Source organism: Barbus barbus, assembly GCF_936440315.1.
Source record: "Barbus barbus genome assembly, chromosome: 25".
NCBI lineage: Eukaryota > Metazoa > Chordata > Actinopteri > Cypriniformes > Cyprinidae > Barbus > Barbus barbus.
In genome coordinates, this window is record NC_136753.1 from 9,772,951 (window position 1) to 9,788,736 (window position 15,786).

Sequence of the window (15,786 nt, forward strand, 5' to 3'; positions counted from 1 at the left end):
CAGTATATTAGCTAAGTAGGCTAGTAGATCTGTCTTTGTCAAAATAGGCCTAAATGAGAACACTAAAGTGTTATTTATGAAGGCTATATCTTTGACAAGATATTTGCAGACCCCTTTGTCCTCCTGATATCTCAGAAGTTGAGATGTTATGTAGTTTCACAACTGAAATCAGTTGCTATGTCTGATATTGAGGGAATTGATAGCAAACCCCTGGAAGAAACAGTATGGGATCAGTAACAGTGCTTGCTGTATTGACATATCAGCAGCTTATAGAGAATTCTGACCAGAACCAAAAATATCTGAGCATTTCACTCCAGTCCTAAGGTCTTTACATTGTCTTTCAATTACATTTGTAATTGATTTTAAAGCATTCTTGTTTATAAATCACCCAGTAGCCAATGACCTAAATAAGCTGCCGCTCACTGAATACAGATCTAAATTTATGTGTTGAAAGTGTTGAATCCTTTCTTTAAAATGAAAAGTAATACAGTAAATATAAATAAATAATGTAGTAGGCAATGGATGTATTTTAATGTAATAGTTGTTTTAACACAGCTCTTTTAGGCTTTTGCCACTGGGTGGTGTAAGATACAGTCATTTCTGCCTCAGCTCTTTGACGCACAGTTGAGTCACAGTTGAGACTATGCAGGGATTCGTGAATGAGTGTAGGTGATCTGTTTGGTAAAAAAAAAAGAAGGAAAGAAAAAGAAAGTAGCCTATACTTGTTATAACTTTTGAAAAAATGTGTTCTAGGAAAGATTTGTTGATATTGGTGGAAATTTACATTTGTATAGTTTATATATTTATAGATATGCATTTATATATAAATAATTTTCATTCAATTAGTATTATGTTTTGTTCTTTTCACTCTTTGTTCATACCAGCACGGTTTTAAACACGTACTCAGAATTAGTTTTTGATGAGACATAAAACGATTACATTATATTATTGTTGTGTATATAATAATTAAAATAAAAACATTAATAATAATAATAATACATCAATTCAGAGTCTACAAATAAATTAAATCGTGTTTGTAAGATTTGTTTTGTATTTATTTTGGACATGACTTTTATTTTGACAAGGAAATTATTGCTTGTACGCGTCTAGACACCAAAGTCAGGACACGCTACGCCTAAAAGAACATTTAACTGTCAGGCCTATTATTTCCTGCGTTTGACTATGTATCGTTTTTGAAGTTGAACGCCGCAAATCGGAGTTTCATTGATGTCTCATTTTAAAAGACGGGCATTCAAGCCTGTAACTGAAGTTTGACTCCATTGGTGTGTGTGCTGATTTTTTCTTCTTCTTCGGAGTAACGTTACGGTCAAATCCGCACTGCTTGCTTTGATCGAATGAGATCGTCTAGAATTCAGACAGCAGGATCTAACTGTACCGGACAGAGACATGTGGAAGAGGGTCTCTCATGAACTCTTGGGTCTTCATGTGTATTTCAGGAGCAGGCTATAGGTGTGGATTTTGAAATCTCGACCATGGGCTCTCTAAAAGCTTTGCAGGACTGGTGCAGGAACCAGTGTGAAAGTTACAATAATGTGGACATTAGAAACATGTCTTCATCCTTCAGAGATGGACTGGCCTTCTGTGCCATCATCCACAGACACAGACCTGATCTCATGTGAGCACTTCTTTCACACTTCATCTTTCATTTGTTTGCATTTCCCACTTCTCTAAAGATTACATACCTCGTAAAATGTCATCATCTTAACAAACTTAATTCAGGACAGTTGTAACTAATGGAAACACTGTTTACATGATTAATGGAAATGTAGGTTGTGTTGTGCTATTGTTAGGTGTGACTTTGAGTGAACAGGAAGTGTGATTCACGTCTGAAATAGTTTAGCCCAAATGGACTAATTTGTCCATCATTTACAAACCTTCATGCCAGTCATTTCTTTATCGATCGTATAATGAAAAGTTATTATGAACCTAATGAAGAATGTAAACAATTATACCCTGACCACGTCTGCTGTATTTCAATGTGTATGTGAATTTAAATAGGTCCGCAGTGAGAAAATACAGATATATTCATTTTAATAAATGTCAAATGTAAATGAAAATTTCATACAATTTAATCGCTATTATTAAATGTTATTTCAACTCTAAGACATACCAGCAGATAAAATCTTAATACAACAAAAAAGTTGTATCACTTTTAATATACCACTTTAATTTGACCTGTATTCTAGTGTAAATCTAAATGCTAACAAAACTAGATTTTATATGCAGAAATAGGCTTTTAGACAAGAATATGCCTTCCGTTTAAATTAGAAATACCACCTGTCTCAAACTAAAGCTGAATTTTAAATTGGTCACTTCACTCATTTACTACTTTCCTCGTTGTGCACTATATGGGGATTATAGGGTAGCGATTTTTCAGACACTAAATATGATTTCCATCTTGGTGTGAATGAAGCCTGGTTTCACAATAAGTACCATCACAGCACACATCAATGTGGACCTGAGTTAACCAGGCTTCCTTCGATAATGTGTTGCACAATGTATGAATCTAACCTTTTGGGTTTCCCACTTCACGTTTTGCTGTCACAAAACAAAGCCACAGATTCAATGACTTGTTCTAGATTCCTCAGGCTATCTCTGTCATTATCTTCTGGGTGGATCACATGTACTGTATGTACAGCTGCGATGGGCACGTTGAGTCATGCTGGAGACATTCACACTCAGTCAAGAAAACTAGTCAGTACACTTAATAGGGCATAAAGAATCTAGATTGAAGTTATGTTGTTCTAGTTTATACGTTAATGCATACAGTTCATTTTAAGATAAGAAAAATAAAAATATGTGAATTGGGATCAGATTACACTCACAGTAAAATATACTGCATGTGCTGCTTAAATATAGATGACAGACAGATTTCTGCAACAGCTGTTCTTTACATGTCTCACTCACAAAAAACATATTAATATTCCTCAGACAAAACTTTTGCACTCTATTGTACAGGCATGCATTTGAGTTTCCTTAAGCCAGCCGCATATTTTGTTTCACTCTTGATGTGAATAGACCATTCACCACCGCCATTTTGCTTCTCTGCAGGCTGCTAAACCTTAAAATATGGGATTAGAAGAACAAAAAAGCATTTTTTTAAATGAACCAACATACACTTTTCTGATACATCATGTCAGGGTGTCTCTCATTCTTTAATCTTACCTTTTGTAGATAAATCTTTGGGGTGTATACAGTGAACTAGTGATTTATGAATAGACAGCAAATTAGAAAAGAACAAACACCGAAACCGTTAAATACATTATTTTGACTGGAAATAATGCCATTATTAATACGATCTGAGAATCAATGGCAGTGCTGCCTTGTGTGATTTAGTTAATTCTCTGATTCACTGACATTTTCCAAATTGCATATAAAATGAGATTCACAAAAGGCACACACACAAATGGAGTGAATTTGCATCTATTCCCATATACTTAAAAAAAAAAAAAAAAAAACGTGATTTGTGTTGATGAATGACTCTGAACATTTGATAATGCTAAACGTATTGTTTCTTTATCCCCTAGAGATTTTGACTTCCTCTCAAAAGAAAATGTCTTTGAGAACAACCGTATGGTGAGTATGACACAAACCATTGCCCAAAAACAATTAAATATAGGGAGGGAATGATTATAATTTAGACTGTTAATATGTACTATTAGGTAGAATCAACAGTTAACTGCTGTCAGTTCTTAAATTGTCTTCGTTTTCAGTACTGCTCTTGAAAGAGGAAGTGGTTGCAGCAAAACACCTGTGTTTGTGTCAGTCACAGTAATGCTCGCTTTTTGTTAGTTGAGCTTTAATCATAAATAACCATTATTTTGTCTATTTGTGACTTTGCATAAACAGCAGTGTAAATGTATGCGTATATATATATATATATATATATCACTGTCATCTGCTATTTTTAAAAGCTTACAGGCAACATCATGATGAAAACAAGATATTATTTTTTATTTTTATGTCTAGTATTACAGTTTGTGCCATAATTATGTTGTTTATTCACTGTTTTTGGTTGTTTATGCTCTGCTCTCTCTCTCTCTCTCTCTCTCTTTTTTCAATTCAAAGGCGTTTGAGGTTGCTGAGAGTGAGTTGGGTATTCCAGCCCTGCTGGATCCAGAAGACATGGTGTCCATGAGTGTGCCTGACAGATTGAGCATCATCACCTATGTATCTCAGTATTACAACTACTTCACCAACAAATCTCACAGTGAGTATTGAGCACTGCAAATATATATGCTGACTTAAACTAGCATTTTATTTACACATACTGAGAGACGACCGCAACGCATTTAGGGCCTTTTTATAATCTCCCCCAATGCTTAGTAAATCAAAATCTTCCAGCACATTCTGTGTAAAGTGTCAGTCACATACAAATTATTCTCATGAGCCAATCCATTATAAGATTAAGTTCATGTCCAAATCTTAGTTGCAGATGTGAAATGACTACAGTGCCGCAGTGTTGTTCTGCAGTATGTTTCTGTATGCAGCGAGTGTATGTGATGTCACAGAACATTGCAAGTGTGACTGAAAGTGCAAGTGATTGGCTGAGGTATTGTAACACTTGATTAATTTAAGCAATCTCACATTGCAGTAAATAACATATATTGGGAAAATGAGAAAAGAAGAGATCCAGTGAAAACAGAAAGAACTAGGTTCTGTTTAACATTGAAATTTTTGAATAAGAATGCTTTGGTTTGCACTACGCCTCAGACTGGGTTGCAGCTTTTAAGATTCATGGACTTTCATTGTTTAGCATGGCATGGTTTGGACTGATTTACACAGTATTAATCATTGGGTGGTGCAAGTAAACAAACCAGCTTTGCTGTTCGAGCATATTACTTGTCCAGATTTGTTTTTTGATGTTTAGGTTTATAAACCTATGATTTTTTTTTTTTTTAAATCAAGTTTGTACTGCCTGTAGCTTTTTTATGGTGTAAGTGACAGTATGTCCCCTATGCTGTCAATTGTATTATACATTCTTTGAATTACATTCATTTAATGTAGAAAATGCTGGACACATTCTACTAAAAATTTGTATCCTCTATTTAGCTGTCTCCACAAACCTAAAGAGCCCTGGTGGTCCTGGTCACATCAAACCAGCCATAAAGAGACCATTTGCTCCTCTAGAGGGCCGCGGCGCTCAGACTGAGGTAAAGAAGACAGCATTGTTTTTAAAAAACAGACGTTTTCTTGTTCTGTTTATCTGGGTGGCTGTAGACCTAACAACAGTCTGTATGTGCACAGACAAATCTTCCAAAACTTCACACTTTTAATCACATTTAAGGATTTGCTGTTGCACCATGAGTGGAGTGGAATTTATTATTACAACACAAGATGGAGAGCAGTGAGATCTCGTTTTGGCCTAATTCCATGTATTTAGAGCAAAATACTCTGCTGTTGCCATATTCTCTAATTAATTTATGAAATCAGCAGTCAGAGCCAAATCACGTATTTGGTTTCTGGTAGATATTGTGAGCTGTCTGAGTTCAGAGAATTTTTCTTCTCCAGAAATGTTCCCCTGTCCTCCTTATACCTCCCATTCACAGACAGAATTCTCCTCCTTTTCTTTATCGTTTGCTTTCCATTTCTCTCTATGACTATGTTTCTAGTCAATAAAACTGGTGGGTCAGTAAAATTAGTTTCTCAATGCGTTACTTTTGACATAAGCATCTGTATTGACATCCATCTGTATTGTCATCCAAAATATATATTTTTTTTTTACATTGTTTGCTTGTTGAAGACCAATTGTACTAATGCCATAATGTTAAGTATGTAGTTGGTCTTGTATGCATATTTATATAGTCCAAAGTATTCACAAAGTACAAAAAATATTAAATATGGTCCCAAATAGACATCAGTGGTTCTTACCATTTTTTTCCTCTACCTTTCCATGTTTTTTTACCTTCCATTCTCGACCTGGTTTTTGGTCTTACGTAGTCTGGTGCAGATAGCCAACCAAAACGCAGTACTCTGAGCAGCACCTGTTCAATCTGTGGAAAGCATGTTCACTTGGTTCAGAGGATCCTCGTTGATGGCAAACTTTATCATCGGAACTGCTTCAGGTGACTGGTCAGCTGCCTAGCGTGACATCTCCATCTGTATTGTTCTATTATTGAATGCTTAAAAATAACATTACTTATTATTCCCACTGCTGTTATCACTGTTTTTGTGAGAATTTCTGATTTTATCTCAGATGTAGGAAATGCTGCAGAACTTTACTGCCTGGATCTTATAAGTTCACAGAGGATCCTGGATCATTAGTTTGCACACACCACTTCACCAGATCTGCCTCAGATGCCAATCAGAATGGTCATTCAGATATGAGTAATAAACTAGCCAAACTAACCTCAACAAGCCCAGAAGACCCAAACAATAGGAGTTTAGAATCTAAAGCATCACTCAGCAATGCTGAGATCGCCCCGGAGAGAGAGGAAGAGGAAATAACTGAAATAGCAAAAGCATCAAGTAAGCAGCCAGATAGCAGATCAGAAGTTGAGACAGAGCACAGAGCACCTTGTTCTTCTAGTCCACCAAATCCTTTTGATGAATCTGAAGAGGAGGATAAGGACAGACAAAAAGAAAACCACAAGCCAGCCGCTGGTGGGGCCAATGGTGATGAGCCAAAAACGTCAGTGGAGAGTACTGCAGCAGAGGATCGACCGGTTCCAGCACCTAGACGGGTATTTGAGCCCACCCCTGCTCCTCTCCCTGTCCCCAGATCTCGCCCACCCAGACCCTCTGAAAGCCCTATTGTCAATGGTGAGCATTGATGCTGATCTTGTCTGCATTCATAACATTACACAGGCCATGCTATTACATGTTGTTTACATGTTTTTGTTATTTTTTATTTTTTTAATTATCTGTTAATTGTGGCTCTAGAAGATCCTGACACTGAAATTCCTCAAGTTCCTGTGCCAAGAGAAAGATTGCACTCACCTGCTCGGTAAGATGGCTGGCGTTTTCTCTACTGTATCTCTTATTTTCCATTGTTCTGGTTTTGTTTCTTTTCATATACACTACTGTTCAAAAGTTAATAATTATGTTGGAATAATTATGATTTTTGATGTTGTTGAAAGAAGTCCCTTATGCTCACCAAGGCTGCATTTATTTGATCAAAAATATAGTAAAAGAGTAATTTTGTGAAAAATATTGAAATTTTTCTTTTAAATTTTAATATATTTTGAAATTGAATTAATTTCTCAGAATTTTCAGCAGCCGTTACTTCACTGCTCAGTGTCACATGATCCTTCAGAAATCATTCTTATATTTTTGATTTGATTTGGTAACATTTTTGTTTAATCTGGGATACATTTTTCAGGATTTAAAAAAACTGAATGTATTTGAAATAGAAATCTTTTGTAAAATTGTAAATGGCTTTACTGTCACTTTTGATCAATTTAATGTACCTTTACTAAATAAAAGCATGTTTTTTTTCTTTTTAAAAATTTTATCTTAAAAAAAAACATTAAGCAGCAAAAACTGATTTTAACATTGATAAGAAGAAATGTTTCTTAAGCATTAAATCAGCTTGCTAGATTAATTTATGAAGGATCGTGTTATGCTGAATCAGGGGCGGAGCTACGGGTGGGCCTAGTCTCACGTAGCCAGACCTTCAGACTGACTTCTGAAGGTCTGGAATCCATGGCAGCTTTCATTGGCCAAGGCCCGGTTTAGTTGATCCTGATAAGTGCTCTTCTTCACAGTTGTAAACATGACTGCGTTCTTATTTCGTGAGGGGGTTTGGCATTACGGCATCTTTGTTTCCAGGCAGAACGTTAAAGAACCCAACACGCATGTCTCCCGGAAATCCTGTATAATGCAATCCGATACCGACTTTGAAACTTAAATTTCAAATATTAAATTTAATGTCAAATATTAAGTGTTTCCACTGTTGTGAGCCATATGCATCAGATGTTCAGCCAGCGGTTCATGGGCTTGACGTCTGAGGCTGAGACAAGGGTGAATCTAAAATTAAAACAGAAAACAGTTATTTTAAATAGTAACAACATTACAAATTATTACTGTTTTTACTGTATTTTTCATGAAATAAATCCAGCTTTAATGAACATAAGAGATTTTGGTAACACTTTATTTTAAGGTGTCCTTGTTATACATATTACATGTTCTTACTATTATAATAACAATTAATTATGCATAATTACATGCAAGTAACCCTAAGCCAACACCTAATCCTAACCCTAACCATATAGTAAGTACATGTAGTTAATTAATATTACTCAGTATGTAAATTTATAATTACACTGTAACAAGGACACCTTAATATAAAGTGTAACCTATATTTTTTTCAAAAACACAAAAACTCTCAAGTTATATCTTAACTTTTTACCAGTCATGATCTCTTTGTGAGTTCCTCTTAGTGGTTGTAATGTATTCCTTTCACAGCTCTAACAAGGCCAATGACACTCCTAAACCAAAAGACCCACCCTGGCTGGCTCTTGTCCAATCAGAAACCAAGAAGAAACCAGCACCTCGCCCACCCACAGGTATAGCCATACCTCCCTGCTCTGGTTCATCTCCTTCTCAAAAAGAGGAAGAATCAAGACCATCCTCTCCTCCAAATCCCTTTGATGATGAGGAAGAGGAGCCAGAAACGGGTCCTGAAGATCCCCCTGGTCCTGTCGTGGCTAGTCACCCTTGGTATGGGATTAGCCAGGCTGCTGAAATCACAGCTGGGGACACAAGAAGACAAAGTCCTGCCCCTTCTGAAAGTCCTGTAAGTGTCCGAAGGAAGAAGCGACCAGCACCCAAAGCTCCAAATTCTTCTTCATCAGGTTAGTTGCTTACCGTGTCTGATACATTGATGGTACATTTTGCTTTACACAACTGAAGAGCTGGTAAAGACTGAATTTGAATTGTCCAACATAATATTCAAAGGTGCCCCCCGGGAGTATTTATAGATCAAATTATTGAGTGGTAAATATAGAAAATCATCACATTTTTATGCAGCCACAGTGGTAGAAACATATTTCATATTCAATTAGAGTTATAATATTTTAATATTTATTAAATTAAATCATTTTAAGTCATCCTGCAGCCCTGAATGTTTGAGGCCCCATGGTTGTGTTACACTTATGTTGTAATTGTGTAACTACTCACATGTCTGTATTTTTGTTATATTTTTTTCTGGGTTCTGGGTTTCTCTTTCCTGCTGTTCTTTAGCTTTTCCTTCATCTCAGACTTCCTCTCCTGCTTCTTCTATAGCTCTGAGCACAGAGAGCCTGTCCTCCTCTTCCTCAGACCACAGTGCAGTCCCCCAGCAACCTTCTGCTAATGAACAGGAACATTTGTTTACCAAGAGTGTGTCTGAACCATCAATCAACACTCCTGCTTCTGCCCTGTCCCAAAAAACTAAGCTTCAACCTCACTGTTCTCCAAACCTGCCTCCTCCACCACCACCTACCAATACCAACTCAGCACCAGCTACTCCACAAACCAATCGCAGTGTGAGGTCACCATTGTTGCCCTCTTCACAGACACCCAGCACTCCAGGCAAGGTTAGATTTACTGTCAAGATCACCCTGCTGTTCAAAAGTTTAGAATCAGTCAAGACATTTTTATGTTATGTTTTGTCTGTTCTGTTCACCAACAAAGCATCTACTTGATCAAAAATTATTTTAATTCAATTAACAAAGGCTAATTCGAAAGTGGTACTTTAGGACTAGTAACGGATACTTGCCATGTTTTATGCAGTTATTGGACAATGGCAAAGAAAGGAAGTGTAATTACCATTATGTAATTACCTACCTAAACTGCTTTTAGTAGCAAAATATTTAAAGGGGTCGTGACATGGAGAATCAAAATATCTATATGTACACATAAAAGAGATCAACTCTACAATAAAAACATACTGCAAGTTTCTTTTATTTTTTTTACAAATATTGGACCTTTATTTCTGCAAACACTTCTGAAACTGCAGTTCATGAAGTAAAAGGGCAGCAGTAATATCAAGGGTGTTTGTGAGAGACTTCAATTTAAAGTTTCCACATCTTTGATCCAGGAAAACAACCTGAGTCCAGGAGTTTTCTTTTATTAATTTCTTTGTTCAGTATCTTTGATTAATGCTCTCTCATCACTGTCATCTTCAGCGCACTTGTAAAGAGAATCCATTTAATCGGAAGACAACCAGCTCTGTATCTGTATCCAGACCCCCAAAAGGGCCCCGTCCTGCAAGACCTCCTGCTCCTGGACATGGATTTCCTCTCATTAAGCGAAAAGTGAGGCACAGAAACAACCTCTTGCTGCTTTGATTTCTCTATCTTTTTTTAAAATCATGAATATGGTTGTATTTTGTTGCATGCTTATAATTTCTTGTCCCGTCATTGCATTTGGTAGGTACAGTCAGACCAGTATATCCCAGTTGAAGACATCCATGTAGAGATGAGTGATCTGGAGAAACGGTTGGATGAATTAGAACATAGAGGGGTGGATCTGGAGAAGAGCTTACGAGAATGTTCAAATGGTAAGAGAACTTCATGCTACAGAAGAACTGCCAAGATTGGCTGTGCTGATGAGATATTAATTAGTCAGGGATCTGATTTTTACACGAGTAGCTCATGATCAAGTGTCCTGGAGTGGCTTGATTTACAGTAAATGGTGTTTCACACAAACTTCTTGTCTGCAAACACTGCGAGTTTGGCTCACTTATAACATGACAAGACACACCAACGATCTGCCCACATTTGTAATAAGAATTGTTTTCAAATTTGTTGTCAACAAAAGAGATGATTTAAGGTCTACTGGTGTTTTTCCACCAAAACAAAAGCTCTGTAGTTTAACATTTAGAAGAAAAGAAAATAAGACTGCCATAAATATTGCAATTTTACTTTTGTCCTGAAAAATTTTAGTAAATTAATCTTATTTTTTCTTTATTGATTTGTTTTTAGTCATTTAAATGATAATGAAATAAATATATTTTTAATATATTTATTTCATTATTTAAATGATTAAATGATGATAATGAAATAAATATATTTTTAATATTGATGATGATTAAAATCATTATTATTTAGTAGCTATATTAAATGATGAAATAAAAGTTTTTTTAGTGAAATTGTTTGTTGGTGTATTATTACCATCTTTTATCTTGTGAACAGTAATTTCACTCAGCCAGGTAAACTAAAGTTTTCTTACTTTTGGCTCAGCTAAAGAGAGTAGCAGTTCATGTCATTTATAGAGGCTGATCAATCTGAGACTGAGCCCCAAGCTAATAACTCAAAACTTAGGCTAAGCTTCATAAATATAGACTCTGTTCTAACAGACTGTCTCATTTCTGGTTAGAACAGAGCAGTGTGTATGATCTTGGGTATGGCTGTGTTTGAATTACTGGATTGAGTGACTCTTTGTTTTGTCATTTTAGATGATGAGGAGGAACATCTACTTGTTGACTGGTTCACTCTGATTCATGAGAAGCACTTACTGGTTCGGAGAGAGGCTGAACTGGTCTACACGTAAGTGCACTATTAGCATACATTTGCTGAAATGCTGTAACATCTGTAACAATTATATTGACATTTGCTGTTGCTCAGTGGTTCCTAAACTCTAAGGCCCCCCTTGTGTATGGTATGGTATCCATTTGCAACCTCTCCAAAGAAAACATATGATGCAAAACAATCTCAACTTACATTTATAATTGAATAATACGTATCATTAAAAAATGTTGTAACATCAATTTAACGACACTACAAATGCTCACAGCTAGTCCTAGAGAGAAGGATAAGACTCTCTTTACCTGCAGAACCTCTTTCTGGGAAAAAATACCTTTATTTGCACGCCCTAAATCAGGGATGGGCAACATCGGTCCTGCAGAGTTTAGCTCCAACCTTAATCAAACACACCTGCCTGTGGCTTTCTAGTGATCTTGAAGACATTGATTAGCTTGATTAGGGTTGGAGCTAAACTCTGCAGGACACCGACCCTCCAAGACCGAAGTTGCCCATCCTTGCCCCAGATGAATTAGGCGATGTTGATTGAGTATGCATGGTTTTAACAGTTTACATGTTAGGCTCTTCTATCATTTATTTATTTTTTTAATCCTTTCAAGTGTTCTGTCAGAGTGTATCTATCAGTATATCTGATGTCTGTTCAATGAAGTTTCATCTTGTTTTACATATAGTGCATGAGTTGTCACCTTAGACGCACAATGCATGAGCGTCAAGTGAACGTTTTAATTTTTGGCACCATTATTAATAGTTTACAGCATCCAGTACCAAAAGCAGCATGTGTTTAAATTGTCGCTCACGCAGAAGTCGGCAACCCTGACCGCTCTAGAAAATAAAAATGGCATGAGACTAGAAAAGACAAGAAAGCAAATTTAAAAAACTTTGAACTCTGAATGTACACAATTGAAGCAACCAACACTCTGCTGGTTGGATACAAACCATTATGTGTACATAATATTCCATGACAATCAATTTATAATAGTTATGTACATGTATAGTAATTTTTTAGATGTATAATTTTTATGCAGCCACACTGGTGCCAAATTTCTGTCCTACAATTTGAGAACCACTGCCATAGCAAAGGTGCTACAGTTAACAGACAGGTTCTTGTCAGTTCCTGTACATTGTGCAGTCAATATAATAATAATAATATACTGTATGTCAGCCTGAAATTTTCAGGATCTCTACACAGAACAGTGGAGGTCAGTTGGGTTAAAGTTAAATATGAAACCAGAATAAATCTGTCTGATTATTGTCTGGATTTAGAGCCAAACAGCAGAACCTGGAGGAGAGGCAGGCTGATGTGGAATATGAGCTTAGATGTTTACTTAACAAGCCAGGTATGAAACGACACACAAGCCTTTTCTTTTGAGTAAATCCTCTTCCTTTCTTTTAAATTTTTTATTCCATCTCTCCTTTATATCTCTTTCCCAATTGCTTACATCACTGATAGAGAAAGAATGGACAGCTGAAGACAAAGACAGGGAAAAGCAATTGATGGCAGAACTTGTCACGATAATTGAGCAGAGGAACCAGATTGTTAACAGCATGGATCTGGACAGACAGAGGTAATCACTCAATGCAAATGCACTCGGATTCAGAGCTCGAGTGTCTCTGCTAAAATGGTTTTCTGTAAATTTAATATGAAATGGAAATTTTGTCAGTATCAAGTTTGGATTCTGTGTTTGAAGAGTTCATCAATTTCTTCTTTAGGGACGAGGAGGAAGACAAACAAGTAGCAGCTATGCTAAAGAAAAAAGGTCAGTGTTAATTCTCTTTTTACTGACTCTCGCTTTACACCTCATTCATGCTTTGATTCTTGAATTTCTTTTCAGAGTTTCATGGACAGGGTGAGCAGAAGAAGAAAACGGGGAAGTTTAAGCCCATGAAGGTTTTGAAGAGACTGAGCACCAAGAATGAAGGAGTAAAGGACAACAGTCCACGAAAAGAGAACAGCTGAAGAGTAAACTTCCTGATGGAAAGAGAAACAAAAAAAAGATATACTAAAAAGATGTACTAAATGCTTTTTAAGTCTAATTAACGCTTTTGAATATATTGCTATAAAACAGAGCCAGTTAAGTTAAATTTGCCTTTGAGGTAGTAGCAGCTGAACTGATACTGCACTACTGCAATACATAAAAGTAACACTGTCTTGGTCAGATATGACCATTTGTTTTTATTTCAACAACCATCTTGAACGGCTCAGCCAAATATATAATCTTACTTTAATCTCTACATGTTGAAGTAAAAGAAAACTGATACTGAATGTGATTAAGACATGACATTGAGAGTCCCAAATTTTAACACATACCTTTCTTTTAAACTTATCGGTAGTCATAGGAAGAGTATGGTATGACATTTATTATTGTCAAACTTAATTTAATCTTGTTCTCCGAGTTTATATTTATTTATAAATGGCATGGAGGTGAGTTACTTGTATTTCTGTCTACACTGAAGAGTTCAAAAAAACAACAAAAACAGTTGTAGTGAATCTTTTCAGGCCAAATTCAGCTCTTTTATTTGATTAAAGAAGCATTGTTGAGATGAAAGCAGAAATTAATTACCAATCTTGAAGTCTATAATATTGCTAAGAGAGTGAAAAGCACTTCCATCTTATGAATGCTTTGGGATTTTTATTATTATTATTATTATTTTTTTTTTTAGTAACAGAGATTTGGTGTTTTTTGTCTGCTTGGGTTTGGTTGCACCAGCTGTGGTTAATTTACAAAAAAAAGAAGCTGCCTAGTTTCAAATTGGCATTGAGTTATAGTTTACGCAGTATTAAATATTTGAGAATTGCACCATTAAACTTAATTCAAACATAACTGTACATATAGATAGATATATACACTACATGATGGAAGCCTTCGACAATCACAATGCATCAATAAACTCTTGTTTTACCTGACAGAATACAGTGCTTTAGACATGTTTGTGTTGACATTTACATTTAAAAAAAAAAAAGAGAATGGTATGTGAATAGCTGACTTGCAGCTCTCCAGCACTAAACCAGATCTAAACAGCACACCTGTGTGCAAAAAAAACAGTATAGCATCAGTATCTATTTATTGCTCCTTATTTTGTCATTTACAGTGTTATTTACAGAATAGTCTTAGAAACATAATTTTAGCATAAGTTACATGAGGCAAAAGAAGTTGGAATCAACCTTAAGATGATAAACTGAAATCGGCACAAAAAAAGAGGATAAACTTCTGCTTTTTGCACTTCTGCTCATGAATTTAAAAGCTGATGTTGAATAATTTAAGGCAAACGATGATTTTTTTTTTTAGATATTTTACGATTTAATAGCTTCAGAACCAAATTAAAAAAGAGACTTTATTTTCCAGTTTAAGCAAGAACTCATGAATAACATGAACAGCTGGTGCAACCCTACCCTGGACAATTTTAATATACACATTTTCAACAACCTTATGCAACATTCCAACATTTTTTGCATTCAGTTTTGGCAGAGATCATGTATTGACAATGGGAATTATATTAATAATACAATTCAGTGTATTAGGAGATTTATTCATATAAAAAATTAGCTTCGAAAATATTGTTAAATGATTTTGTTATAACCCAATGATGAGAAATGTTTTTGTTTTTTTACTGACAGGGTATTAATTCATAGCATAACTTCATACTAGCAAAACCTGAGTGTCAAATTTAGGTTAACCTATCTAAAAGTGTAAGAAACCATCAAATTGTAAATTCATTTGAGCTTGTTACAGACTGACCAAACAGCTGTTCAGCCTGAAGAATCGATGACCGATAAACATTAAAATAAGAGATGAGTCTAAACCCTTTAATAAAAGGACAAACAAATATATAAACTATAACTCAGCACACACACAAAATGTTAACTGTAAGGTGTTTAATGTTAAGCAATAATAGGTGTTCCTCACACTTCAGAGACCCTGAAAGAAGATAATCCAATATTAAGTTTTTAATTTTAAAATGGTTTATTTTCATTGTAGAATGTCACATGTTGTGTGTTGGGCCTTAATCTCTGTAAACCCAAGCAGGAGTGTATCTCTGAAGGAGTGCCTTTAATCTGTTTAATTTATGCATATGTCCTAGCATTGGCTGTTGAGTGTCTTTGACTAGTTTGTTGACATTTTAGTTTGTGTGTCTTCTCCAAGTATTTGGGTGTTTAAATGTATTTATCATATTTCAGTATTGTGCTTGTTCTGTCAGAGTGTATGTGTGCCTGATCAACTCCAAAGGCTTTCTGTTTTCTCTAAAACAGTCTGTGCTTTTAGGATGGAGGACATTAAAAATAAAATTACTTAAAAAGAAA

General features: G+C 35.6%; 1 protein-coding gene across 3 annotated transcripts; it reads left to right on the plus strand.

Annotated features, from left to right (window-relative positions):
- The first annotated feature begins 1,067 nt into the window (after positions 1-1,067).
- On the plus strand, positions 1,068-15,777 carry LOC306844841 (MICAL-like protein 1). Of its 3 annotated transcripts, none has more exons than XM_079377242.1 (16): positions 1,068-1,636; positions 3,549-3,597; positions 4,090-4,231; positions 5,074-5,174; positions 5,962-6,086; positions 6,218-6,783; positions 6,904-6,967; positions 8,428-8,816; positions 9,205-9,539; positions 10,131-10,259; positions 10,378-10,504; positions 11,402-11,492; positions 12,750-12,823; positions 12,937-13,051; positions 13,197-13,243; positions 13,319-15,777. In XM_079377242.1, exons 1-16 carry the CDS (start codon positions 1,494-1,496, stop codon positions 13,441-13,443), a joined length of 2,622 nt encoding a protein of 873 aa, XP_079233368.1. In that variant the 5' UTR covers positions 1,068-1,493; the 3' UTR covers positions 13,444-15,777. The 3 variants fall into 3 exon arrangements, with proteins under 3 accessions (XP_079233368.1, XP_079233370.1, XP_079233369.1); XM_079377244.1 differs by having other exon boundaries at positions 9,247-9,539; XM_079377243.1 differs by having other exon boundaries at positions 6,907-6,967.
- Positions 15,778-15,786: the final 9 nt, after the last annotated feature.

What these genes read in the sequence shown, in the direction of transcription:
- LOC306844841 (XM_079377242.1), top strand. Translation starts at nt 1,494, where the DNA reads ATGGGCTCTCTAAAAGCTTTGCAGGACTGGTGCAGGAACCAGTGTGAA. An exon ending in GCCGCGGCGCTCAGACTGAG is followed by an intron (nt 5,175 to 5,961) that starts GTAAAGAAGACA and finishes GGTCTTACGTAG; the next exon opens with TCTGGTGCAGATAGCCAACC. An exon ending in AGCTATGCTAAAGAAAAAAG is followed by an intron (nt 13,244 to 13,318) that starts GTCAGTGTTAAT and finishes ATTTCTTTTCAG; the next exon opens with AGTTTCATGGACAGGGTGAG.